This window comes from Azolla caroliniana, unplaced genomic scaffold (genome assembly GCF_043228905.1).
Source record: "Azolla caroliniana isolate FFs.n. ecotype wild unplaced genomic scaffold, voAzoCaro1.0.p SCAF_1, whole genome shotgun sequence".
In the NCBI taxonomy this organism is placed as follows: domain Eukaryota; kingdom Viridiplantae; phylum Streptophyta; class Polypodiopsida; order Salviniales; family Salviniaceae; genus Azolla; species Azolla caroliniana.
Genome location: NW_028230436.1, coordinates 6,344,586 through 6,371,088, shown reverse-complemented (window position 1 = coordinate 6,371,088; position 26,503 = coordinate 6,344,586). Strand labels below are relative to the sequence as shown.

Here is a 26,503-nt window from a genome sequence, read left to right as displayed (position 1 = left end):
GTTCTGTAAAAATACAACGCATTCATGCATGTGCATACCTTTATGTGTTTAGTTTTTTCCTTGGTCTCAAACAGTACAATTGCCATCCAACTTTTCGATAAATGGAAAGACCCAACAGATAACTAAGATCTTTTACAGCTTGTGAAATTGAGCACCAATCAAGATTTACAGTTTACAGTTGACCAATTAAGACTGTAAGAATGTTGCATAAAATATTTAACAAATTTAAAGTACTACTTTACAAAAATGACTCAATATAATTTTCTTTTAATGGGGAGGGGAGTATTGACAGCATCCATCAGAGACAGCAAGATTCCTAAACGAGGGGGTTATTCTTGAGACTTTCTCAATGAATAGGCCCAATGTGAATTTCATCTTGTGTTGAAAGAAGTTAAGCTCCGCGAAAGTGCAAAGAGCACATTATTAAGAAGAATACAAACTACAAATTTAAAGTACTGCTTTACAAAAATGACTCAATATAATTTTCTTTTAATGGGGAGTATTGACAGCATCCATCAGAGACAGCAAGATTCCTAAACAAGGGAATATAATTTTCTTTTAATGGGGTTATTCTTGACACTTTCTCAATGAATAGGCCCAATGTGAATTTCATCTTGTGTTGAACGAAGTTAAGCTCGGCGAAAGTGCAAAGAGCACATTATTAAGAAGAATACAAACTACATCAATTATATGCAGCCTTGCCAAACATTAATATCTGGTACTGAGAAACCACCAAGGAAAAGCTCTTTGAAAGACACTGGTGTTAAAAGATATTGTGAGGAAAAATGCCCTTACAAATTACAAAATGGTTGTGCAGTGATTCATCAAGAAAAGAGCATTGGCTTAGCCATACAGTCCCTCTTGTTGCCATATATTGACAAGAAAGCTCGTCATTTCCTATCCAAAAGTTCATCAAAGCAAGATTTTAGGAATATGGAAAACAAACATCGAAAAAAGTAAGTAAATGTATTTAGGATAGAAGAGAGTCAATACCGAAAGAGGTATTGGGTTAACAAATGGGCGGCTACTACTCAAAAGATCCTCATACGTTGAATTCATCCTGTTTATTCTCAATCACAACATAATAGAAACAATAAATATAAATAGAAGTAGACAGATAGATTTACTTGCCCCTCACGAAAAAAGAAACCAAGGATACCAAAAAACTAGCGTATTTCTTCACAATAATAAATGGCAGTGTTTACAAACAGTGTCGACCTTCAGGGATCATTTTAACACTTTCCTCCAGTAAAAATAATGTCTTACAGATTTCCTTTCCGGGGTTGAAAAGAAAAGGAATTTCTGAAGAAATCGTTCAAACCTGATAACAGGTCTTTTCCGAGGATGGGATGATGGCGACAATCTCGAAGCCCGATGGTTTGCAGTCCACTGTCTTCTTTGCTCCTCCCACATCATCAAACCTACAGGCCTTCAAACCATGTGTCACAATGAAATGTATGGATATAGATTAAATATGAAACTCATATGTTTTAGCCTGACTTCCTAACCATGATTGACAAAGGGCACATTAATGCTCGTATCAGTTATTGTCCCTTGAGTTTCATGGGCATGATTTGTGGTGCTTAGCGACGAAAGACTCCGTTGTGATGACCTTGAGTTCTTTCCGAGATTATCCACCTCATTCGAGCTCGAGCTCAAAATATCTTTTTCCATAAGGGGCAAAGGTCTTCCACAATCCGTATGCTTATCGTGGTTCTCCACAACAGGAACAGGGACTGTCGACTTTTCAGTAAGCATTCCAAAACAAGTACTGTGCTGTTGCAAACGAGACTAAATTTAGAATATACATGTAGGACAATTGATCACATGTTCTTTCAGGAACAACACCTAAAAATACCCCTAATGTTTTTTTATATTTACAGAGATACCTGTCCTCTCAGATTCCAAAAACTACAACAATACTCCCTATGCAGTAGAAACTTAATGAAGACCAAGGGGTACAGCAGCAATTCCTTTAAATTTGAGGCAGAGATATTTTGGAATGCCTATATTTTTTATTTATTTATTTTGGGGGGTGGGGGGGAGATGTATTGCATACTCTTGTGAGTGTTTCAACATACACACACACACACACACACACACACACAGATATACATTGCAAATTACTAAAATTGATAATGAATTTAGTTGAATGGGCACTCACCCCATGCATGAAAGATGTTGAGAGAATGCTGACCGAATAGCTTCTAAGTCGAGCATGTGACCAGCAGTGTAATTGAATTTGTGGGGGACAAATCTATTTTTCGGTTATGTTCAATGCTGACGAGACATCCAATGGAGAAGTGTGGGATCTCATACTCAACTGCAATACGACATAGAACGACATGGAAAAATATCATCAAATTATAAGGGCGTTCTACAAAGTTCAATTGATCTTCTTTAACTAACCTTATATTACATAAACTATCATACATTTGAGCATACATTTATCATATATATACTATGGTAAACTCAATCAAAGGTCATTGGACGAAATAATAAAATCTCATTTTGGAGAAATAAAGAATTTTTTGGTGCATTTCAGACAAAATTTCTGTCTATATAAAAATTGGCAACGATTAATGCCATACAGACACATATGTGCATACATGTGTTACATTCAATTAGTTTTCGTATACACAAGTGTTCCCCTCTTAAGGGTTCAAGGGAAAAAAACAGATGACGTACCATTCATGGAGCAAATAACCTTTTTCATTCTTTGAGAAATTCTTTTTTATTTTTAGCATCAAAAAAAAAAAAAAAACTTTGAAAACATTTTGAGTTATTTGTTAATACATAAAGAGAAGAAAAAATTTAGAAGGAGCTCTTCTTTGTTATGATGTTTTTTCTTGCTCTGGGTACTCAAGAGTCTAGATTTCGATTTGAATTTTGTGGGCTTCTGACTAAGAAATAAAAAAGGCAGGTATTGGAGTGATTTGATCAATTAAAGGTACTAACAAGAAGAAAAAGGCGATTAGAAAGCTTCCTTACCTGAACCAGGCTGTGGCCTCCATCATCAAGGATGAGATCTGTGGAAACCAAAGAGAAACAGAGCTCCTTCTCTCTCTCTCTCTCTCTCTCTCTCTCTCTTCTCAAGAAAAACAGAGCTGCATCAGTAATGGGCCTCAGTCTTTCTCTGTCTCAAAGCCACACACACTGAGACCACAGGGAAGAAAGAGAGTCCTGTGTTTCAGATGTGTTCACCACCATTGTTTTGCTACAAGGGGCAGGAATGGGGATAATATATTGTGTGATTTTGTGTGTGTGTGTGTGTATTCATTCTTTCATGTGTAAAAATGTAGCAAGCAAAGCATGTGTAATTGAGGCAAGCAAAGCATGTGTAAAATGTAGCTTGCTCGACACCTGACCTGCCCCTGCTCGCACGTAGAGCGCCTCTACACTACACACTCCCCCTCCAACGATTCTTGTTGTGAGGAGCTTTGGGATTGGTTATATCTCTCTGGTGAGAGACATCAGATTATATCGCCCAATCCTGTTGGGTGCTTGCATAAGTATGGTTCCTTACGTCCATGTGGTATTCTTATCGTCTTCGATTTGCAGTAGCCCATTCATTGTAAACGCTATTTGTGATTAATATATAACACTACTTTTGGCCCTTGATCTCACTCCAAACTGCCCTTGAGTCTCCATTTATCTTATTCCCCCCCACATTCCCTTCATCAAAACCCCACACTTACTTACTACCTCTATTAAATCCCGTATCGCGATTTCTTAGATCAATCTAATTTGCATTGTGTTAAAGAGTTGGGTTATTTCACCTCTATACTAATCACTTTTATCTGAATTGGAAGTCTAGTTTATTTGGCTTACTCACCTATTCTAACCAGTCGGCCATTAACCCATGAATCACACATATGTAAATGGTGAATGTTATTCTTATTCATGTGCGTTTTGTCACTACTCCAATTAAGCCATTAAACAATGGACCACGCATATGTAAATGTTAATCAAGTGATCCCTACCAACTCAAGAATAATCAATAGCCCACAAACTCCTTAACATAGGTATGTGTGGGATAGTGTTTATATCACTTTATATCTTTTGACATTTTTATATTTTCCCTAAATAAAACACCATAAATTTGCACAACTTTTTTTCGTTTACCCTGATGTATATTTTAGTATTAGAACTTAATTAAAAACTTTGAGAGTTGTCAGGCATGATTTCAGATAAGCACTTAGACAAAATAAAAGTGCAAAGAACATTGTTGAATAGCAAGGTCCCACCAATCAATGCAATTTGAGACACAAATAATGTAAATTCTTTGAGGTGTTGATTACACAAAAAATCTCATGTTTGACATCAAGTTGCATCCATCTCATGTATAGAATTTCCAAGAACAACATATTTGTTACCAACTAACAAATATCATCCATTTTGGACAACATTGGATGAGTATGCAAAAGATCAAAAAGGAAGACACCATGGAATACACACCCAAACACTTGCAAGGAGAACACCAATGTAGGCATGCTTACAAATACCAAAGAAAAAATTGTTAAACTTGTCGATAGGAAACCTTGCTTTGTGGCAAATTTCATCTCATTGTTCTTCTCTTGGAAATTTTTTGTGACACACTAATGAATTGTGTCAAAAGTGTATTTCTTCCACTCAACGGGTGGTAGATATTTGTATGAAATGAGATTCTCTCTTTTGTCATTTTTTTATGCTTATAAGTTCTCACTCCTCTCTATATAAGTTCTCATCAAAACAAGTGGTATCTATTCTAATAAAAAGGTTGTTCCTTGGGGTATCTCCTAGGTGGACCATGGGTAGATAACAAATAGTGATATTATTTTAATCTTTGCCTCATGTGGGTCGTAGCATTTCGAGATTGAAGTAACTAAAGTCTTCTATAACACATTTTATATTTTTTTGGATATTACAAATGTGGCATGATGTTCATAGCTGAATTGTTTATTGCCTATATTAAGGTGAGTAAACATGTTGAAGAAATTGCTCTTGAAATTACAATGGTAGCACTCCATATTACATAATATAAATTCTACTAAAGCTTCAAACGTGAACTCAAAGTGATTCATTGACTAGCTAATCAAAATGATCAACCAATAATAAAATGCCTTGAACCCCCTCCCTCTTTATCTAACACCAGCATGAGTGTTTTATCCGAAACACATTCCTTCATGTTTACTTATTTAGCATACAAATAAGGATTAGGATCAAATGGAATGAGACAACAAGGTAATTAATTACATTTGCAAAGTGAGAGGCATCGAGGAGCATGCACTCCAAACTTGTGAATACTTATAAGTGCCTTCAAATAGTTCAAATAGAATTGAGAGCTCAAGCGAAGAGATTAATAATTTATTTATTTTCCCAAAAAAGATACTACATTGGTATTAGAAAACACCATAAGGTTAAACATACAAGATATACCACTGATCCCCTATGTTTATCTAAATTCTAACCATCGGCTTAAATAAATACTTTGGTGTTCAGTAGAACCACTCCACCTTATCAAAACGCCGTCTATAGAATATACCTATGTCCCAAATGGCATGAAACTCCAAATGCTTAAGTTCCGCTTGATGCGTATTACCTTTTATACTATCCATCATTCATGTGTTGTACATTAGAAGCACATCATTGTTGTGTGGATCTCATGTAATAGATTTAGTCAACAATTGTTTTAAGTTTATTCCTATGCAGACAACTCTTTTCAAAGAAACATATTTTTGTCTCTTTCGAACTAGATTTCGCATATTTTTGTCTCTTCATTATTTCCATATTAGTCAATATGTTAATACTAGAATGCAAGTAAGTTGAAGTTTAAAACATCTAAACACTACAGGTTGAAGTTATCTGCCCATAGGCTTACAATGTAAAATAAAGCCAATGTATGTACACCAAAACCTGTACCTACAAAAACAACTTATGTAGGGATGATGAACCTTGATACGGTACATTAACATGTTGTTTTTATATTCAAGAAAGGGTCCATGGAAGTTGATAGTTCCATTGAGGTCTTTGATTTGTCACTACAAAGAGGGGCACCTTCCTCCATAAGTGAAGAAGCTTCATCCTTCTCTTATGAATATTTTCTAGAGCGAAAAAATTGTTCTTCTTCGATACCTCGTGTTTATTCGCGTTAACCTTTGAATGATAACGTTCTCTCCATTAGAAATCCACCATAAGCATATGGTTTGAAGTAACAAAAATAATCACAAGGTACCAAAAAAGAGCTAAATTTTCACCTAAAACCTTGTAGATTGCAAATTATATTAATAGCATACATAATGATATTTAAATAAAAATATAAACAAGCGTATTTTTTAATTATCCACACTCCTAGAGATATCATATTAATTCATACATTTGTTCCTTATCATCATCGTTCTTCATCCTAATTATTGGCATGATACTAAAGCAACAAACCATTTCTCCCAAAAAAACTGTCTTTCAAACTAGATTTAGTCACTATTTCATTGACAACATAACATGATATTAGAGAACAAGACTATACCCATGTCATACTAGTAAGTTTTTCACATGAATTGTCCACACTCACAAAGGCAATTAAACCCCATTTCTAAAACAACGTTAAGCATTCAAAACAGTAGTTTATGATAGATACATTGGATACCTAAATATTGTTTTAGATTAACAACTTTTTCGTACATTATCATACTAAGAGATGATAAATTTCTAGAAAATTATACTTTTACACTATGCTAAACATAATTAGAATTTTTTAATAGCAAATGCAAGAGTGCTCAAGAATAAAAATAAGAAATATTAGGGCCTAGCCAAATTTTCTGAATGCATAAAGAGACAAAATGCATGATCTTATAATTGATCCTGCATTTTTTTCAAACGTTTCATAATTTAATGCCAGTAACTCTTCACAATAATGCTTAAAGACAGGGCAGTATTATTGTTGTATTTTTTCAAACTGGATTTAACCAATACTTGTGATATTAAAAATACTGCTACTTTCCATAGTATTTCTTGGTTGATAGTGACTATTCTCTATTAGTTCAAACGACACCAAACAATAAAAGCACTACAGTACTGATTAACTCAAAAAAGTAAATTCAGTCATTTTTATCGAACGATTTCAGGAAAACATATTCTAAATATATGCAAAAAATATGATTTTGTGCAACTGTGAACAAATCTAGCTTCTAATGCTATGACAGAGAGATCACGACAGAAGTAAGAATGAGAAAACGCAACAAATGACGCATAATGAATTCCAAGAGAAATACAACAATCAGCAAAAATCATCATTCTCAATTCTTATACAAGGTAAAAGTCATTTTTAAAATTTCTAAATCCATATTATTTTTAAAACCAAATACACGAGTTGCCATCCGAATTGTGAATAGAACTTTGCAATACAAATAGTGAGATGAGCACAGAGGGGATATGGTCTCAGAAAGATCAAAAAAGATCTGCTGTTAACATTCAACGTTATCAAAGTAGACAAGGATGGCTGTAAACCAGACATCCAGAAGAAAGATATATGTATATGACATTTCTTCCGTTGTTACAAGTGCATCAATTCTGGATTTCAAAGTAGTATTGTCATATGTGCACGCATGTGTGGGCAATGGATGCCTCAAACAAACTACAGTCAATGTTTTGATTGTCAAAGAAAATAAGAAAACAAGAAAACACAACCGTTTCTAATCCACCTCATGAAGAAAAGGCAAAGAAAACTTTATTAGAAAGGTGATCAACAGGACAGGATATATGGGGTGGCTGTTATTCATTGGAAAGGACTCATGAGTGATTGGCCTTTCAAGAGAGATGTGTTTGAGAGTGAGGGAGGGTGGTATAATATAATCATGTCAAAGGTCAAATATGACCTATGGACCAAAATGAAACATTTTCCACATACTGTGTAAAGTTCATTAGTGATTCTCAACCATTCAAGTTTTTTCTAACAAATGTTAGAATACAGAGCACACACTGCGATAGAGAGAGGTGCATATAGAAATAGGGCAAGGTTGAAATTGTGGGGAAAGCAACCTTGAATATAACAAAAGGTGAAGCATTGCAGTAGAATGTTATAAACTCACGAATTTGTTTGGGGGAAAACATGCAGTCAATTAGTCTCCTCTTCAGTGGCCCAAATCCCTATTTCACATTGAAGATGCAAAATACTCATGCCACTTACGAGAACTAACATGAGATTACATTCGAAACTGTTGTGTCATCATGGAAAATAGTCAACCAAAAGTAATATAAATAAAGTAATAGAATTTCCTAGCACATGCATTTGGATAAGAACATATACCATCTCAGAAATGTTTAAATACAAGCTGCGAAATCTCACGGAGGGATTTTCCATTAAGTGAATACTCAAGGTTAATGCATATCTATAGATTACTTAGTCAGCCTAGATATTTGGGCTGAGAAACTGTATTTGCTGAATGATAAAAAGGAGCAAATGGTAAATGAAAGGGGATACCTTCCTACAGGGCCACAATATACAAGAGACATGTCACATGAATGAGACACCAATTGTTGAATCTCGTATTCATCAGAGAAGACAAAAAAAATCTCATATTTATGACAGCATTATAGGACACAGATAAATGCATGCATGATTAAGTTTCAAATTGAATATGATACTTCCGATGATAAAAATGAGCAAGCTGCTGAATGAAAGAAGATCCCTTCCCATAGGGACACAAAAAGATAAACACTCGCAACTTGTGAGTAAAGGACAACACATATGAATGAGAAACCCATTGTTGAGACCACAAATCTCACACATGTCAGAGAAGACATACAAATTTATCATATTTATGAGAGCATTATAGGACACAGATAAAAGCATGCGTGAACATTGAGAAACACAGTCATGAATGTGTTTTAGAACAAATATGACACTTGAGCTGATAAAAAAGCGCAGATGGCTGAATGTGTGCAAAATTAAATGATATTCTACTTTATTCAAGAAGAACAAGAAGCCGAATTTTGTAGACTTATATTACACATATATACCATCAAGATGTTTTCAGTAAGATTGTTATGAGATTCTAACCACATTGTATAAAAGCAATATTTTCTTTATTCAAGAAGTTCAAAGAACTCGTACATAGTAGATTCTCTACACTATCGATGGATCCCATCAAGATGTTTTCAGTAACACAACCATGAGATTCTAACCATGTTGTATACAAGATCTTCTACTCTTTCCAAGAAGCACAAAGGAAAATATTCACAAGAACATAACGCCATTTAACATGCCTGTGCCACATCTTTGAAGTCCTTGACATAGTAAAGTAGCTCCTAAACCATGAAGCCACTTCCAGCAGTTGAAGGTGATGCAGGTAAATCTGACACAAAGTAAAACAAAAACATTCATTAGTCACTCTATATATTTGGAAATAAACACTTAACAGTGACTGAATTTATGTATACATTGCATTCAGAGAGGCTGATCTTATTAAGGAATCCAGAGAAGAACTGCACAGAAGTGCTTGATTTCTTATACGAGGAAATAATGGATAAAAACTTTACGATCATGCCATGGTGAAATTTTGATTGCAAAAGACTTTCTACATTTATTTGGGAAATACAGGGGAATATATCCAAACTATCCGGTACGTGACCTCATTTAACACATATATGAAAGTTCTTTGAGGTCTTTTTACAGTGGAACGATTCCAATAGTACATTCTAAGACCATAATTAGTTTTCCTTTTGTTGAAAGATGTACCATTACAACGAAACACAAACTACCATAGTCACCCGAGACCAGACAAGTTTGAATTAACCAAGACTGAATCCATTAAATTACTTATATTACACAGCACTTGTCAAGAGAGTGCTGTTTCTTGCAAGTACTTAGTTCCATGGAAAACCTGGGATGATGCTAATTCTCTATTCCAGGGTAATTTTCCCAAATTTGGGTGTTAATGGGGCTGTAATACTACCAGAGCTTTGACGTATTTTGGGTCATTATCCATTTCGAATGGAAGGATTCCAATAAAACATGGAATCATATTTTCGTCTCTCTTTCTTTCCTCTCCGTGTGCATGCCATGCCCACTTGTAGACCATTACCAGATGGCTTGGATCCATCTGGCTGAAAAGAAAAGGAAATGGCTTTCTCCATTTTCCTGTGGTCAGCATCCAACTTCCAATTTCTGACCTTGGGGGGACAATTTTGGAAACATTTTCAAGATGTGTTTGTTATTGTTAAACTTATGGGAAGGGCATACAGCTCGATAGAGCTTCATCCAATAGTAGCCACAGTGGGGGTACCCAGAGAAAGAGAGAGAGAGAGAGTGCGCGAGCAGTAGCCTGAGCAATAGGGAGAGGGACGAATAGAAGCGTCTTTTGGCGATGCAGAAACTCCAAAGAATTTTACAAGCGAGATGGACTTTCAATCCACATTAGAGCGCAGAGAAGAAATCAAGATAGGGGAGGAGAGAGAGAGAGAGAGAGAGAGAGAGAGAGAGATGGTACCTGTAGTTGCAGCGGCAGAGACCTGAGGGGAAATTGGAGGGGGAGGGGGAGAAGAGAAGACGATGTGGGATGCTGCGGCTATGGTTTGTCTGAGGGAGTCGTTGTCGTGCTGGAGGGAGGAGAGGTGTTGCAGGAGGTCGTCGTTCCGCCGCTTGTGGTGGAGCATGGAGAGGGAGAGGAAGAGGCAGGAGGTGGAGAGCACAACCACCGCCAGGCCATGCTTCTGCCCGGCGGCGCTCCTGTACAGCAGGCGGAGGAAGTTCGGGTGGCGCTTTGGCCCCTCCGCCGCCGCCGCCGCCGCCCCCGCCGCAGGGCCAGGGCCAGGGCCAGCCTCTGACACCACCATTCCTGTCTCTCTCGTCTCTGCTCCTTCCTTCCTTCCTTCCTTCTTTCCTTCCTTTCTTTCTTTCTTCTGCGTCTGTCTTCTTCTGCTCTCTGTGTGTGTCACGCATTGTACGTAATAATATACTCGAATGCATGGGCAATCATTCTTTTTTCATACGAATGCCAACGAATACGTATGCTATCAAAACATTCTTATGTTCTTTTTTCTTTTTTTTTTTTAGAACACTTTTTACCTTAACTTTCTTACCTTTAAAAAAACAAAAACATTTACCTTATTAATGAATACAAAACGTATGGTATTTACCATACTCCGAGGGTGTTTACCGTACTCGAACGATTTGAAACATTCTCGAATGCGAATGTACGTATGGTTCAAACTTCATACTATGTGTGTATGTATGTAATGTTATGTATGTAATGTACGCATGCAATGTACGTACGTTTGTAAGAAATGCATGTATGTAATGTACATACATACGTATGTGTGTTTTCTAGGTATGGATGGATGGATGTACGTGTACCTTCACTTGGATTGATGTATATAACATTGATTGTGATCGTCGTATATCGTGAGTACGCAAGCATCCATGGTCGTCAAAGAGTTGTGGAAACTTTGAATACAGTTATCATCACTAACTCGGGGATCAATACTCCCCTTACCAGTAATTTTTAGCAGTACAACATCTAATCTAACATGTGAGGCCTCTAGCACTTGGGCGAATGTATGGGGTCGGCAATTATGATCACCCAATTATTGCTTCCTTCTAATGAACCGATATAGTTGAGAATTACACATCACATGGTTTTGTTGCCCTTAATTGCTTCATTTGAGGGGAGCGATATCGCGAATGCATTGCATCTATCTAATGACTAATGGATGATTGGCTCTACATATATCTATGTCTCTCTCCTCATAAAAGTAATGTATATATTAAAAGCAACATGGCCATACTAGAGAACCCTTATCATCTTTTCCATAATAGCAATAATCATATGGTAAGGTAACCACTTTAATAGTGTTTTATGATTAGCTAGCACAAAGCCCTGCCCATAATTAAGTGTTGGATGATTGAATCTCTCTCTCTCTCTCCCATAAAAGTAACATGCAATGCACATTTTAAAAACAACATTGCAAACCCTTGGTGTCTTTACTACATTAACGAGAATCTTAAGGCAAGGTAAACCACCCTCTTAAGGTTAGCATAAAGGCACAACTATAGAGCTCAAGTGCAAAAACTTCCAAATCAATTTTCCTTGCCCCCCTTACATATGACAATACAAAGAACCATGATTAACCCACCAACAATGAGGAATCCTAGTGAATGACCAAGGCTTCACAAGGGGTGACTTGAAATTTGTGTATCAATGGTCAATGCTGATTCAATTATGAGTGTTTAATCTCATTTATACCTTTGAAAGGCTAATATTGCTACTCCAAACATGCATTTAGCAAGAATTGTTTTATAACTGAAGGAAAAAGTTATGAAGCACTTCAAATTACCATGCGGGTTGTTTTGTCCAAAATGTGACATGAACTTTCAAAAAACCCAAAATTGAAGGCGATGCCATTGTAGCATGGGGTAGGAATTGAAATTGGAATCCATACTAGCAATAGCATATTCAATCAAAAATTCCCAAGATAAAGATATTTGGGCCTTTACGTGAGGTTTTGGGAATTACTGGAAACTTCAACTGCAATGCATATATTTGTGTTTTCCAACTTTTGAAACTTCACAAGTTGTAATCACAACTTTATATCCGATTGTGTCCATTCAACAATTGATATCTGGACTATGCAATATTAACTGAATCCGACTTACCAAATGCACAGAACGAACGTTGGATCATTAATTATCTCCTCTCCTTGGAGTTTCGAATTGAACAAAGTATAGAAAACCAACACAAGTCAAGGTCTTACATTAAGTCTCAATCCACTAATACCAAGCCGAAACAGGTCTTTCCATGTAAAGAAACTCCCAATCATTAAAATGTCATAGAGATGATATTTACAAGCGCGACTAACAGAAGGTTACAAATAAATATGAAGAGTTGAAAAACTTCCTTGTATGCCTATTATTCCTTTTCACTTCCTGTAATCTTTGATGTGAGCTCTTCAACGTCTGCAACCAATTCCTTTCTATTCTCCTGTTTAACAAAAACATCAATGCAAAGACGAACGATTTAGACAATGCCAAACATAAATGCACAAATAAATATTTTCAAACAAAATTATGAAAGGTTTTAATTAGCAAACTAATTTTCTTAAATTTCTCAATGAGATTCACATTTTCAAGAAGTAATTAATTTCCAACGCTTAAATCCTCCTCGTTGTTCTGCTAGATCAAATTAATTATCTTCCAAAATTTTGAAACTTGTTCAAAATCATGGATTTGAGTGAGATGGAGGGAAATGTTGAGCTGCAGTGACATCTTGCTAATTGTTTTTGCACATAATAAATCAAAATGTGGTAGAGTTTTCTGGAAGTACCTTGAAGAGAAGATATCGATATGCAAACCAAGCAGTATATGCTAAGCCAACAAGTTCCAAAAACTTTGGTAACTGGAAATGAGAAGAGGACAGTAAAAAGAATATTAAAAAGCAAACATAATGTGGAGACTTGGGAGATAGAGGAAGGTTGACAAAGTTTCTTGTCCTACTTTACAATATACATGTGGAATGTATATATGTACATGCATACATATATGCATTTATGCATATGGATGTGTATATTTTATGGATAAGTGTATGTGTATATTCAATAGATATGTGTGTGTGAGTGTATATGTGAATATATTTATGCATATATCTATGTCTTGTGCAGATGCATAGATCTATGTAAGTATATATGTACTAATGGATAAATGAATACACATACATGTTTTGGCACACATATATATTGAGTATACATGTAGCTCACCAAGGGCACTGAATTAACTGCGCTGACAATGGTTGAGGACAACCATAAAGCAAGCAGGGCACCTCCACCATATATCGCAACACTAGTCTTGTTTTCAATAGAATCCCACTGCAACAAACAATAATATAATATCATCATCATTTATTCGTTCACTCGTTCATTTATTCGTTCACTCGTTCATTTATTTGTTCATTTATTTGTTCATTTATTCCTTAGATAATGCCAATGTAACCTCCTAGAACCAATTCATCACTGAAACCCTTAGCAAAACGGATCCTTGTCATATATACCTTAGATTTCAAATCATCCAGTAGTTCTTCAGCCTGAAAACTCGTTGATCCTTCTTCAGATGAAGCTTTTGATCTCACTATGAGCGGCAAAGATCTACGTGAGCCTGCCTTAAGTTTAATTATATTTTATTATAGCCATTCATACATAAGGAAAACTAAAAGATCCCAAAATTGTAAGCATTCATAATGAAAATCATGCCAAGCTTAACTAATATGAAAGGCAAACATCTTTGATCAAACCCCACATGGAAATTCGAATTTCATGACACATATGAACCTAGTCTAAGTTAATATCGGTATTAATGCAATTGTGTGAGCAACAGATACAGAATACACAAGGACAGATACAGAAACACACACGCGCACGCACACATTGAGCATATACAAACATACACATACATACTAACACATGGTGTGATTTTGTTCTGCTGGTCTTAAGAATAGAAGATTCTCTGACCTTGTTGGCGTGGTGAAACGAAGAGTTTGATGGGTTTGCTGCCCAAAAACGGTATGGCAGAGGAAGAAGCAGGGGGGGATCGAACCGATGAAGGCGCTGCGGAGACAAGCAAAGCAGAAGCAGCGGAAGGGGAAGGGGTAGAAACAGAAGCCATAGCTGTGTAGATAATGGCTTCTTCAAAAGCGACTCTGTTCCTGAGAGGAAGAGCTGGGCACTCAATACAGTCTATCTATCTATTATCTTCTTCTTCACAAATACTTCCCCTAGGACTGACTTGGCTAAGCAAGTAACAATGTAACAATATGTATGTGTGTATGTATGTATGTATGTATGTATGTATGTACACTGTATATCTGTACGTACGTGTGTGTGTGTGTATGTATGCATGTTTGCGCGCATGTGTGCATGTGTCTGTCTGTATGTATGCGCACATCACACATCCTCGACATTGTCTTTCACGTCATTGTGTCGTGCCTTGCATTCATTAGTTGTGGACTACATGATGCAAGTCTCTAGCATGAATGGTAATGGGGATCTTTGCCGAAAGCTTGTTGAAATGGTCATACGTATATTAATTGTTTTATGTAATGTGTATGGTAGTATCCAATGAGGTTCCTCAACAAATTGGAGCGCAACAGACACACTTTTTTGTCTTGAGCTTGGAATTTGATTGAATGGTGGGACGTCTCTCTTCGACATACATTGCGCATAATTGTTGGCTTCATGGCCATAATTGTTGTCATATATTCATTAGTTACACTTCTAAATGGTTAGGCCTGTTGTCCTTAATGGAGTTCAAACTAAATAGTTTAACGTATACTTTAGCTACGTGGCATATATTTGATGGGCCCCTAATCGAGCCAATGGGATGAACTAACATACTTTTTTTGCATTAGCTAGGTTTGAACTATAATGGACGGATTTATGTGCTCGATGATGCATCCATAAACATAGAATTATTAGTTTCATGCAAGGTCCCTTCAAACATACTATGGAATTTGTACCTTCACACACTTTAACATCCAAGGGAATGATCGCAAGGAAAGGCATGCTACCAAGAATGCATAACCTATAACGTTTTCAACTCATGGAAGAAACTACTACATATAATTTCCTGTATGGCTCATCATGGGCTAATATATACAGATGTATGCAAGAACGAAGGCCAGGTGGCAATTAGTTTGCGACACGAAGAGAGAGCGGGTAAATCGAAGCCTATGGTGGGATCTCGAGTCTCTCTACGGACGATGCATGTTGCACTCGTAGTACGACTTTCTTATCATGCTATAGTTTTCTACCATGAGCACCAACAATGCACATACATAGAGCCAAGGTCTCCACTCTGCGAGAGAATGTGTCCGGTGGGCTAATGTGAACGCGGACATATTAGGGTTTGCTCTGGTGGAACACCAGAAGCAGGAACCCTCGAGACGCCTCTACCCGACACCTCTACCCAACCATGAGGAGCAGGAAGGTACATTTCTGTAATTTCGGCGAACATTTCTGTAGTTCCTGCGAACATTTCTGTAATCCATGGCTGCTCCCTTTGCTCCTCACCCAGACAAAACCATACGCAGTCTCGGTCTCATCAGCAGCTGCAGCTGCACTCAGAAAGCCTGAGAAGGAAGAAACGTGGCGACATGTGGTATCTCTTCTACTTCCTTCACCGCTTGTTGGACTACAGGTTGCCTGAGGTCCAAGCGCTCGCTAAGCTCTTCTCAGATGAAGAAGAAGAAAGCGGACGAGAAAGAGAGGAAGGCGATGATCATCGTCACCTTCCTCTTCGTTTCAAGCAGCCATCGCATCATCATCCAGATTCTCCTTTCTACTTCGTGGACTTGCCTTCTGAAGAAATGGCTTGTAATATTGCGTCCAGGAGTAAGTTGTCTTGCAATCTGCTCATTATATTGATTCATTGCATGAGGGTTATGATGCTGAAATTCTTCCCGTTTTTCTCGAATTGTGGCGATTGCCTTCTTCTTCTTCATGATTATCATAATTTCTTCTTCTTTATTTTCGTCACATCTCCATCTCCATCTCCATCTCCATCTCCATCTCCATCTCCATCTCCATCATCTCTCTCTCTCTCTCTCTCTCGTTTGTTTCCTTTCGTTGTCCTCTAATTCTGAAAACTGCGATGCTGACAATGTGAAATAATTCAAAAGCAAGATTTTGTTAAGTTTCATAGTTTGCATCTAAACATTTGTGCTTTCTCTTTCCTTTTATTCTATTTTTTATAAGCTGTAGTTCATGTAATGTGAAATAACTCAGAGAAAGCAAAATATGTACACGGATGATGTCACCACATGTGCTGTGAATCCTTGAATTATCATCCGTTTAGGTTATCACTGTCAATTCTCATCATGGCCCTGCCCCTTTTCCTTGAATTATCATCCGTTTAGGTTATCACTGTCAATTCTCATCATGGCCCTGCCCCTTTTTCCATCTAATTCTCTTTCTTTGTTTCTCTTCCAGCTCTCATAACCTGTGATACCTACATTCTGAAATAATTGTCAAAGAAAATGTTAACTTTTGCCAATACGCATCTCAATCATGGTAATGTATGCAATTAGAGGAAACTGGAGAAAAAACATCCTTTTATTCATGCATCCAAACGTTTTTTAGGTTTTCTTCTGAAAGGAGTGATGGAAGTATGGGGATTTGGAGAATCATTGGAAGAATTGCGTGAATCAATCCAGAGTTATCCAAAGGACAGAAAGGATCCATATTTGTCACCAAACACTACATTTAAAATAGCAGTTGAATGTTTTGGGAAGGCTTTGAGTCTTCGTGAACAGACGGAAAGAATGAACAGTCTAGACTACATTTCTTTTGAGGTTAGCAGTTTAGATATGTATGCAATTAAGATGAAATCTCCGAAAATACTCCTCAAGTTTTCTGATATCTCCTCAAATGCACCGTCTCTTCTGTTATTTCCCAATATGGTCAACTCCTTAAAGAGCAATTATACGGCCTATCCTCTTTTTCCTAATTATAGGTTCTATTTGTCCAATTATATGGTTAATTCGTCATTTTTGTGCTCTTTCTCTATTTGATCAAGGACATTTGAGGAAATAACGAAACAGAGGAACGTTTGGGGAAGTAAAGAAAAGCTTAGGTGTGTTTTCAGAGAATTTCCTGTACGAAGTTTCCAGTGTTGAGAATGAAGATCTCATTGGCTTATGAATTAATTTCATAGGAATGATTATTGCTTTCTCAGGGAAAGGTTGACCTAAAGAAGCCACAACATATTTTCTGGTTTCTTGAGACAGACAAAGAAATCATAAACAATGGCCTTCCTCCCGTGATACAAAAACTAATAATGTTTGGTCGCAAGATAGGAAATAGTGAACGAAATCTGGTCACAAAGTACGAGCTTAGTAAGCGCAATTATCTTGGTCCAACAGCCATGGATGCAGAACTAGCTTTTCTTATGGCGAATCAAGCGTTGGTAAAACCGGGAAAATTTGTGTTTGATCCATTTGTTGGTACTGGGAGCATTCTTGTAGCTGCAGCTCACTTTGGTGCCATCACGATCGTAAGTTTGAGATGTGCATGAGACTAATGTTGTCATAAAGAGTCTAAGCTTGTGGCTATGAGGAAATGTTTGCATTTGCATGGCTAGACGTAATTAGCTGAGAGCATCAATATTCGAATACTTGTTTTGAAAGTAAGGTAGCATCTTCTTGTTATAATTGTGATTTGAGATTTTAAGGAAATGCACGTTTACATGGGTAAGCACCTAGTTTAACAAAGACTTGAACTTATGTTACAATTTATGAGAGGATCATTGTTACATTCCCAAAATCTTCCTTAAGTAAGCTTTTTATTCATATTAATTTAGAGTAAATATGCATTTACATGAAACACATAATTATCTGTAAACATTTACATTCTAAAGATGATATCTTTGACATGAATCAAACTATTCTTAAGTAAGCTTTCTTATTCTTATTAATTCCGAGTACTGTGACTGAAATCTGTCATCATGATTGTAAGTTGAGATTCTGAGGAAATCGGCAACACACAGTAAAAAATCGAACATTCTAATGGGGATCAATGTGATATACAGCTTACCATTCTTATGTAAGGTTGCTTATTTATAATTCCTTGATAATTTTCGGTAACATGTGCTAGATTCCACCTGCCCTTCCTAGTTAAACATGTTGAAGAATTAACATCCATGTTCTCTTGGCTGAAATAAACAAGGAATCCTAGCTGTTCAATGTATCAAATAGTCCATGTAATTCACTGGTAGGAGAGAAGTTGTTGACACTGTACAGCTGTCAGTTTTTACAGTTATTTATTTATAGTCAAAAGATGTTGAGATGTATGACTACATCATACATACATAGCAAACATGCATTTACACACACACACATTCATATTTGTAAATTTCCTCATGCATATACACATCTACATGTATGGATTGTGCATGTGTTTATGCTTATATATACCATTGCAAGTTCAGAATTTCACTCTATACAAGCATTTTGTTAATGTAAATCATTGATTTTTCATAAACAGAAAGTGCCAAGTAAATGCATCTGTTCATTTGCCACAGATATTTTTATTATTGAGTAGCTATATATTTTAATTTTTATGTACTCAAGTAATTAACTAATTACTATATTATTATTATTATTATTTACCTTCCATCTGTCCTCTTACTTGATCTCACTTGTTCACATGTACTTTATTTGTAAGCCAAAACTGTTCTACTTTTATAAAAGTATATATTTTTCACAGGGTGCAGACATTGATTTAAAGGTTGTTAGAGATGGACATGGTCCAAATTGCAATGTGTGGAGCAACTTTAAGCAGGTAAGTCTAGTTTGCAAATACTCCTGTAGTTTTGAAGAGGTATTTTTTGTCAAAATCCTATCAGTAATCTTGTTCTATGTATTGAAAGCTCTATCTGAAACTGATATATTCTTCCAGATAGTGGCCAAAAATTAATTGAACAACCAATTCAGCTAAAATTTTCACTCTCCTACGATTAGAGACTCAGTGAGACTTAAATCTTTTACATCCAGGATGCTAGATTGCTCTTGAACAAGGGGTTTTACAGCTTGTGGCCCCAATGTTGGGACTCCTTTTGGTATATCTTTACTCATGGCCTAAAAACATAATCCAGCTGTAAAACCTTATTTTAGGCAAATTTTCTGATTGAACCCGGCCATCCAGGGCACTCTCCACTGACCGCAGCAGGTAAGATAACCATTCAGCCAATATTCTAGCACACAAGAGTCTCTCTCTAGCAGTTTTAAATCTCAAATTTAAGTTTTACATCAGAAGAGGTTTGTTAGAATAAGAATACGCTTGCTCCCAATCCATTGACTTATTCCACTCACTTTGATCTTTTAAGTGACTTAATGGTGTTAACTCATGCAGTCTATGGTCTGTTGGATGACAGCTGTTTCAGACAAAGCTATATAATATTGTATGGTCTATTTTCAGAAGTTTGGGAGAAAAAATTAAAAAGTAGAATTGAGAACAAAATACCACATCCTTGTGACACTGTAATTTAATAGAGGATTCCAAATTGAGGATGCCCCGTGTATGTAAGGGCACACTTCTAAAAAGCATTGTAAATCACAGATAAATCTCCTTTATAATTCTACAGAAATTATTAGTCAAAGAATGGATTTGGAAATTTACATATCAAGCGATATTTTAAATATGTAACCATCTCAAAGATAGTTTCCAATCATCTAATAGCTAACTCCAACCAATTATGTATTTCAAAAGATCTTTAGAGTCAAATAGTCTGTTAAGAGCTCTTGAATTTTCAAGAAGGGTCGCATTTTCACTGGGTTATGTTTACATGCATGTTGTGCAAACTCTTAGTTTATCTCAGAGTTGACAAAAATCTGTGATGGTTAGTTTCTAGGGTATTTCCTGTATCAGGATTTCAGTGCAGATGAGAAAGTTGATCCTTATTGGTGTGAATGTGTAACAATTCCAGGGGTTCAGTTTATTGCATTATTTTGCTTGATTAACAATCATGTAGATTCTGCGTGTCACGTAAGAATCCGATCAGTGATATTACATCGTCAGTGCTCAAGAAGAAAATGGCGTTGAACTGATTTGGTTCTCAATAATGCCATGTGCCTCTTTTTATAGTGGCTTAGGAATACTCTAGAAATGTGGCTTAGGAATACTCGTAGCTGAATCGACTAAAATAATTTACAAAGGGATTTTAGCTGAACTAATTATTGTGGAGATATTTATTTAAATTGTCTGGACTAGCACTTACTTTCTGCTTTTTGTTGATGTGTAGTACAACCTACCTTCACCAGTTGGTTTAATTCGGGCCGACAATAATAGTCCTGCATGGCGATCAAATTTGAAAGAGGTTCTTTTCTATCTTAAGAGTGACTAATAATGTTCATTTGTGTTTCTTGCTTTCGGCAATATTGGAGATGATTAAAGCTATAATAATGCCTGGACTTAATGATATGTGGATAAATTGTTACTATCTATGTTATGGTAGTGTTAACAATTCTGTTGTATTTTGTATTCGTGAAGCACTTTGAGGGATTGCTAGGGTTTTGAGTATAATTGTGGTTTATTTAGGTATTTGATGCAATTATTTGCGATCCTCCTTATGGAGTACGAGCAGGAGGGAGAAAATCAGGAGGCCGTAAGCTACTGAAGGGAGTCAAAGAACCATATATCATACCAGAAGATAAGAGGAAAGATCATATTCCTTCCACAGCTCCGTACATGTTTTCGGAATGTGTACATGATCTATTGGACATCTCTGCGCGATTATTGGTATTAGGGGGGAGATTAGTCTTCTTCTTTCCTGTGGCGAGGGATGAGTGCTATGAAAGTATTTACCCAAGGCATGATTGTTTCAAACTAATTTCTAGCAGTGAGCAGATTTTGAGTATGCGATGGAGTCGGTGTTTACTGACAATGGAGAAAATCGCTTTGTATACTGACAAAATGGCCTCTGAAGCTGTCCAAAAGCATCAGGAATTCAGGGAAAAGCATGCTGAATTACTTGAGGAAAGAGATCTAAGTCTGCATTCTCTCGTATTCTCATCGACAGATCATTGTAATGATAAGCAAGATCCTCGACCCAAGTACCGGGGAAAGCATGTATGACGTTGCTGGGTTATTAGAAAAATTTATCTTTAGGAAAACAGTATCTAACTTAAAAACACATCCAAGATGGCACATTTGAGACAACTCTTTGGTCTTTCATTCACCCCTACATGAAGAGGACGATAGTATATAAGGAAGACTGGTGTATTTTCCAACGGGAGATGTTTTTACTTGTGATTCAGTTGCCATAACAAAATGCCCGTCGGAGATATTTATGCAACATATTGTGGCCCAAGATCAGCTCTTGGTAATTTTGACAAAAAAAATGAGATTATGATTTAATTCAATACTGTAAGTAGAAGAGAGGGTTTTGCAAAAGAACAACTTACCACATACCTAATGAATTTTAAAGTTTATACAATTGCTATTGGGATGGTTTTGCCTTGTTCAAATCAATCTTTTACAGGTAATGGCGACTGATTTTTTTATTAGGTAACTATGAAACTGATAAATGAATGTAAAATTTATGATCATCAATTTTGAAATTATGTTGAAAATAAAATTTCTTTTTTAAAGTTTTTTGTGATGACCTTTGATGATAATCATATGGACTATTGTAAATTTTGCTATTTTCAGGTTTTGGTCATGACATTTGGCAGCGTACTATTATTAAATTTTGCTATTTTCAGATTTTTGTCATGACCTTTGGCGGTGACAATTCATTATCTTTTTGCCATTGTGTTTCAGACTGAATTTTAATAATACTTCAACATTCAGTCATCGCAACTGTTTGTGACAACACTAACTTTAAAGGATGCGTCTTTCTTATTTATCTCTACTATCTAGTCATGACTGTTGTGTATATGGTGATATTAAGTTCTACAATGGATCACATGTTAAAATATCTCACTAATTTTTAACATGGTTTAGATCCACAAACAATGTAGCATAATTCTCTACATAATCAACTTCTCATCATTTTTATAAATACTCGTATATAATTGTGATTGTTTTTTTGTCATGATCTTTGGGAGTGATGATACTATTATAAATTTTGCTTTTTAAAGTTTTGTCATGACCTCTTTAAATACTGCGCCTTTATTCCTTAGTCATGATTGTTGCATATATGATGATATTAAATTCTACAATGGTTCAAATGTTAAATATCTCAATACTTTTGAAGATGGTTTAGATCCACAATAATTAGCGTAATGGCTCTACATAAATCAACTTCTCTTTCTATGGTTATAATGTGAGACCATTGGTTGACTAGAAGTAGAAACTATGGTTAACTCATGTTCAATTGATTGGAATGAACTCTCCTTTCCAAGTGATAACTAAAACTTATTGGAATCATATGTTTGGCCAATCAACAATTGCATTACCAATACATAATGTCAATGTCTTCGTCTTTAGCATATTGATGCATGATATCAATGGTTTATTTGTCACGAATCATCACATTGTTGTTTTGCATAGCAAGCAAAGATGGTACTTTCAATCTTATTTTTCCCACATGCTAAACATGACATGATGTGTGATCACATTGACATAAATTTCATAAATTTGTTGTCAATTTGAATCAAACCATCAATTTTACTTAGCAATGAGCATCTATCTATTTAATTGGGACACCTAGTATGTTTATTATTGAGTAATGATCTATTTAATTAAAAGCAAACATATTTATTAGTTGGTATAATGTTTAGGTGTGCGTTAAATTTAGTTTAACCTAAGAAACATTTGAGACTTCCATGGTTGCACAAAGTGCAATTTGCAAAGTAAATGTTTTTATGCACTAATGAAGTGACATCCCCAATCTTTCGGTTAGCCCACCATGAGGAAGGTGACCCTTTGGGACTAGGTAGAGACCCTTGGAAGTGCTACACTCCAACGTATGCGTTGTGTTGGCCCATTCAGGCAAATTCTATTAATTCACAACCAATTGTGAAGAGTGTTTTTTATTTAGCAATATCTTTTTAATCAAGACAAAGATATATTCATTAATTGGTGGTATTAGTATGGGGAGGGTAGATTACAAAAGTCAAGAGAGTGGGTTTCGATGATTTGTAAGATAATGTCTCATCCATATTTGAGGATCCATTAGTGGAGGTCATTAGAAAATTTAAGGAGAGTCATGAGTAGAAATTGGTGGAAGATGGAAGAATTAAAACTTTAGGAACGAAAGAGTGCCTAGGGAAATAGTGGTTTCAAGGCGGAATGGGATGTGTAAAACGGTCAAGAGAGACTAGACTTAAAGTCTAGCTCTAGTAAATAGATGGAGGCAAGAAAGACGAGAGAGTTGAGGAGGCAAAGAGCTTGAGAGCTTGAGGAGGAAACAATCAATCTAGTCTAACAATGATTTATGGGAGCGGGGAAGGCAAGTGAGGTATTTAATGTGAAGATGGTGGGGTTCCATTTATACTTGGTACAATTAGGCATACTTTAGGCTCTAACTTCGAGATCAAGTTTTAGTTATCTAGTACATAGTTGGAGGGGTTCAAGATGATGTTAGGGTAATTGGAGGTTGGCCTAAGGAGAAATGAGCTAGTGGGGCCTGGGGGTTTGTTATAATAGGGTGAGGTGAATGTCCTTGTCTTGGGGTGCTATTATAGAAGCTCCATTTGCAAAATCTCCTTGAAGCAATCTAGTCTTGGGCAAACTGAAGAAGGCAAACGTCGTGCTTATGTCAAGACTTCTCATCAAGTGATTCCTTTAGCTAGAGTCAAGGGCTTGTACTTGTAAATTCGAGTTGCACGTGGGGCATGTCATAACAGACAACACTCCTGCCTTTGTTTGCAATACAAACTATTCTTATGTATGAACCTACTATTTGTGTCTCTAATTGAGTTCGTTACTTTGCCTAATGATTAAAGGAGAGGACCCTCACTAAAGTAAAAACTTCATTAAAACTAACATTGTGCCATATCAAACTAGTTGAAACTCAACATATGTCCATTGTTCTTAGAATCTCTAAAACCTTGACTATTTTTGGATTTAAGGATAAAGTATCATCCATGAACATATCACTCACAAACACGTGTCTGGTCGAGATGCTATAGACACCAATCGAGTGTTCTTGAATATCCACCATAATTGAGGCATGTAACTTTGTTTGTGTTAGGGACAAACTTGTACAATCGTTGACTTTGATTAAATCCACATGACAACTTAAACAATCACCAAATGCCCAAACTGGGGGGGGGGGGGGGGGATAGCTTGCACGAATGCATTAGTGAGCCTTGAATTAACCAAGAAACCATAGAACATGGGCGAAAAAAGGCCTAGTGAAATAAAAGAGGGGGCCATCCTTCGAGGAAGCCCATGACTTGTTTTGTCAAAGAGCATGGGAAACAAATGATATTGAGAGAGAGTGAGACCACAATAGAGATATAGATCTTAAGTTATAGAAAGGAGTAATGACAAAAGTATGTGATGTGAAGAAGAAGAAGAAGAAGAAGAAGAAGAAGAAGAAGAAGAAGAAGGTCACAATGATAATGGTGGTTAATGTTAATGTTGTTGTTGTGTGTGAAAAGGGGTGGGGGGGTTAAAAATCTTATTTAGTGTGAAGATATTTAAAACCAAAGGAGAAGGAAAGGAAAGACCCACCTACAAAAAACATTCGACACTAAATTAACTTCATATTTATACTCCTCAGTCCTCCCCTGTTTCTCTCTTTCTCTCCCCTGCTTCCTCCTATACACTACTACACCTCCTCTGCACACAAATGCTCTGTTCCAAACCAGAGCAAATGGGAATTAACTCTACCCCAATCATCTCCAAAAGTGGGTCCTCCATACACAAACTCAAGATCTATGTTGGGTATGACCCCAGGGAAGACATAGCCTATCAAGTTTGTCGGCATTCCCTCCTCAAGCACACCACATTCCCCATCGAAATAACACCCATCGTCCAGTCGGATCTCCGGTCCGCCGGCATCTACACCCGGACGCGAGGCCCAACCGAGAGCACCGAGTTCTCTTTCACCCGATTCCTCACCCCTTTCCTCGCTAACTTCGAAGGATGGGCAATGTTTGTCGATTGCGATTTCCTCTACACCGCCGACATTCGTGGCCTCGTCGAGCTCATCGATGACACATTCGCAGTCATGTGTGTCCAGCACGATTTCACACCGACGACGGCCACAAAGATGGACGGCGTCCCGCAGACTTCGTATCCTAGGAAGAATTGGTCATCCATGGTGTTGTACAATTGTTCTCATCCTAAGAACAAGGTGCTCCTGCCGCAAGTAGTGAACTCTCAAAGCGGTGCTTTTCTTCACAGATTCATGTGGCTGGATGATGAGGACATTGGATCTATACCTTTTGTGTGGAATTTCCTTGTTGGCCATAATAAAATGCCTCAGGATGATCTTGGATCTCGACTTCCAAAGGCGATCCATTACACTTCTGGCGGTCCTTGGTTCGATGTTTGGAAGGATTGTGAGTATGCCAAAGAATGGATCCAAGAGAAAGATGAGTATTTGTTGAGTGTAGGCCAAGCTATTTGATCCTCATTAAGTTTTGGATTTGTTTTTTATTTATTTTGATTTGCATTTATTGGTATATCATGTTGGTTGAATCATTGGCCAACTTATTTGATCTTCATTTTGCAATGGAAAATTGATTCTTTGTCAATGCAATGCAACACAATGCATTGTTAGGAGTTGCTAAGGTTTGAACTCACTATTGGTGTTTGTCAATGATGATTGACATAAATCAACTTATAAATGTGAACAGCCTATGGTTATTATGTGAGACCATTGATTGACTTGAAACTAAGGTTAACTCATGTTCAACTGATTAGAATGAACTCTCCTTTCCAAGAAATAACTATAACCTCTTAATGGAATATTAAATGTGGACACTCAACAACTGCATTACCACTACATAATGTCAATCTCTTCTTCTTAGAACATACTGATATCGTGTCATATCGATGGTTTATTTGTCACGGATTATCACATTGTTCT

The 26,503-nt window shown here is 36.6% G+C and overlaps 5 protein-coding genes across 7 annotated transcripts; 2 read left to right on the top strand and 3 right to left on the bottom strand.

Moving 5' to 3' along the window:
• Nucleotides 1-247: 247 nt before the first annotated feature.
• LOC147868646 (uncharacterized) lies at nucleotides 248-3,181 on the bottom strand. Of its 3 annotated transcripts, none has more exons than XM_087321872.1 (6): nucleotides 2,992-3,181; nucleotides 2,165-2,323; nucleotides 1,613-1,771; nucleotides 1,322-1,421; nucleotides 994-1,060; nucleotides 248-897 (listed from the first exon to the last, which is right to left on the bottom strand). In XM_087321872.1, exons 2-5 carry the CDS (start codon nucleotides 2,218-2,220, stop codon nucleotides 1,043-1,045), a joined length of 333 nt encoding a protein of 110 aa, XP_087177998.1. In that variant the 5' UTR covers nucleotides 2,221-2,323; nucleotides 2,992-3,181; the 3' UTR covers nucleotides 248-897; nucleotides 994-1,042. The 3 variants fall into 3 exon arrangements, with proteins under 3 accessions (XP_087177998.1, XP_087177982.1, XP_087177990.1); XM_087321856.1 differs by having other exon boundaries at nucleotides 1,509-1,771; nucleotides 2,992-3,170; XM_087321864.1 differs by lacking the exon at nucleotides 2,992-3,181 and having other exon boundaries at nucleotides 1,509-1,776; nucleotides 2,165-2,320.
• A 5,860-nt stretch (nucleotides 3,182-9,041) lies between these two features.
• LOC147868645 (uncharacterized) lies at nucleotides 9,042-10,865 on the bottom strand. The gene is made up of 2 exons (XM_087334004.1): nucleotides 10,467-10,865; nucleotides 9,042-9,332 (listed from the first exon to the last, which is right to left on the bottom strand). The coding sequence occupies exons 1-2, from the start codon at nucleotides 10,810-10,812 to the stop codon at nucleotides 9,286-9,288; spliced, it is 393 nt and encodes a 130-aa protein (XP_087190130.1). The 5' UTR covers nucleotides 10,813-10,865; the 3' UTR covers nucleotides 9,042-9,285.
• Nucleotides 10,866-12,650: 1,785 nt separating this feature from the next.
• LOC147868644 (protein CURVATURE THYLAKOID 1A, chloroplastic-like) lies at nucleotides 12,651-14,737 on the bottom strand. The gene is made up of 5 exons (XM_087321844.1): nucleotides 14,476-14,737; nucleotides 14,019-14,122; nucleotides 13,729-13,836; nucleotides 13,299-13,370; nucleotides 12,651-12,956 (listed from the first exon to the last, which is right to left on the bottom strand). The coding sequence occupies exons 1-5, from the start codon at nucleotides 14,627-14,629 to the stop codon at nucleotides 12,885-12,887; spliced, it is 510 nt and encodes a 169-aa protein (XP_087177970.1). The 5' UTR covers nucleotides 14,630-14,737; the 3' UTR covers nucleotides 12,651-12,884.
• Nucleotides 14,738-16,031: 1,294 nt separating this feature from the next.
• Nucleotides 16,032-21,970, top strand: TRM11 (tRNA modification 11 protein). The gene is made up of 6 exons (XM_087321974.1): nucleotides 16,032-16,353; nucleotides 17,101-17,312; nucleotides 17,696-18,013; nucleotides 19,225-19,299; nucleotides 20,759-20,833; nucleotides 21,055-21,970. Exons 1-6 carry the CDS (start codon nucleotides 16,116-16,118, stop codon nucleotides 21,589-21,591), a joined length of 1,455 nt encoding a protein of 484 aa, XP_087178100.1. The 5' UTR covers nucleotides 16,032-16,115; the 3' UTR covers nucleotides 21,592-21,970.
• Nucleotides 21,971-25,194: 3,224 nt separating this feature from the next.
• Nucleotides 25,195-26,281, top strand: CDI (Nucleotide-diphospho-sugar transferases superfamily protein). The gene has a single exon (XM_087321832.1). It carries the CDS (start codon nucleotides 25,259-25,261, stop codon nucleotides 26,039-26,041), a length of 783 nt encoding a protein of 260 aa, XP_087177958.1. The 5' UTR covers nucleotides 25,195-25,258; the 3' UTR covers nucleotides 26,042-26,281.
• Nucleotides 26,282-26,503: the final 222 nt, after the last annotated feature.

What these genes read in the sequence shown, in the direction of transcription:
- LOC147868646 (XM_087321856.1), bottom strand. Translation starts at nt 2,220, where the DNA reads ATGCTCGACTTAGAAGCTATTCGGTCAGCATTCTCTCAACATCTTTCA. An exon ending in CAACATCTTTCATGCATGGG is followed by an intron (nt 1,772 to 2,164) that starts GTGAGTGCCCAT and finishes GCAACAGCACAG; the next exon opens with TACTTGTTTTGGAATGCTTA. An exon ending in CGGAAAAGACCTGTTATCAG is followed by an intron (nt 1,061 to 1,321) that starts GTTTGAACGATT and finishes GAGAATAAACAG; the next exon opens with GATGAATTCAACGTATGAGG.
- LOC147868645 (XM_087334004.1), bottom strand. Translation starts at nt 10,812, where the DNA reads ATGGTGGTGTCAGAGGCTGGCCCTGGCCCTGGCCCTGCGGCGGGGGCG. An exon ending in CTCTGCCGCTGCAACTACAG is followed by an intron (nt 9,333 to 10,466) that starts GTACCATCTCTC and finishes ACTTTGTGTCAG; the next exon opens with ATTTACCTGCATCACCTTCA.
- LOC147868644 (XM_087321844.1), bottom strand. Translation starts at nt 14,629, where the DNA reads ATGGCTTCTGTTTCTACCCCTTCCCCTTCCGCTGCTTCTGCTTTGCTT. An exon ending in TGGATGATTTGAAATCTAAG is followed by an intron (nt 13,837 to 14,018) that starts GTATATATGACA and finishes TGTTTGTTGCAG; the next exon opens with TGGGATTCTATTGAAAACAA. An exon ending in ATCGATATCTTCTCTTCAAG is followed by an intron (nt 12,957 to 13,298) that starts GTACTTCCAGAA and finishes TTTGTTAAACAG; the next exon opens with GAGAATAGAAAGGAATTGGT.
- TRM11 (XM_087321974.1), top strand. Translation starts at nt 16,116, where the DNA reads ATGTGGTATCTCTTCTACTTCCTTCACCGCTTGTTGGACTACAGGTTG. An exon ending in TAGACTACATTTCTTTTGAG is followed by an intron (nt 17,313 to 17,695) that starts GTTAGCAGTTTA and finishes TTGCTTTCTCAG; the next exon opens with GGAAAGGTTGACCTAAAGAA. An exon ending in GGCGATCAAATTTGAAAGAG is followed by an intron (nt 20,834 to 21,054) that starts GTTCTTTTCTAT and finishes TGGTTTATTTAG; the next exon opens with GTATTTGATGCAATTATTTG.
- CDI (XM_087321832.1), top strand. Translation starts at nt 25,259, where the DNA reads ATGCTCTGTTCCAAACCAGAGCAAATGGGAATTAACTCTACCCCAATC.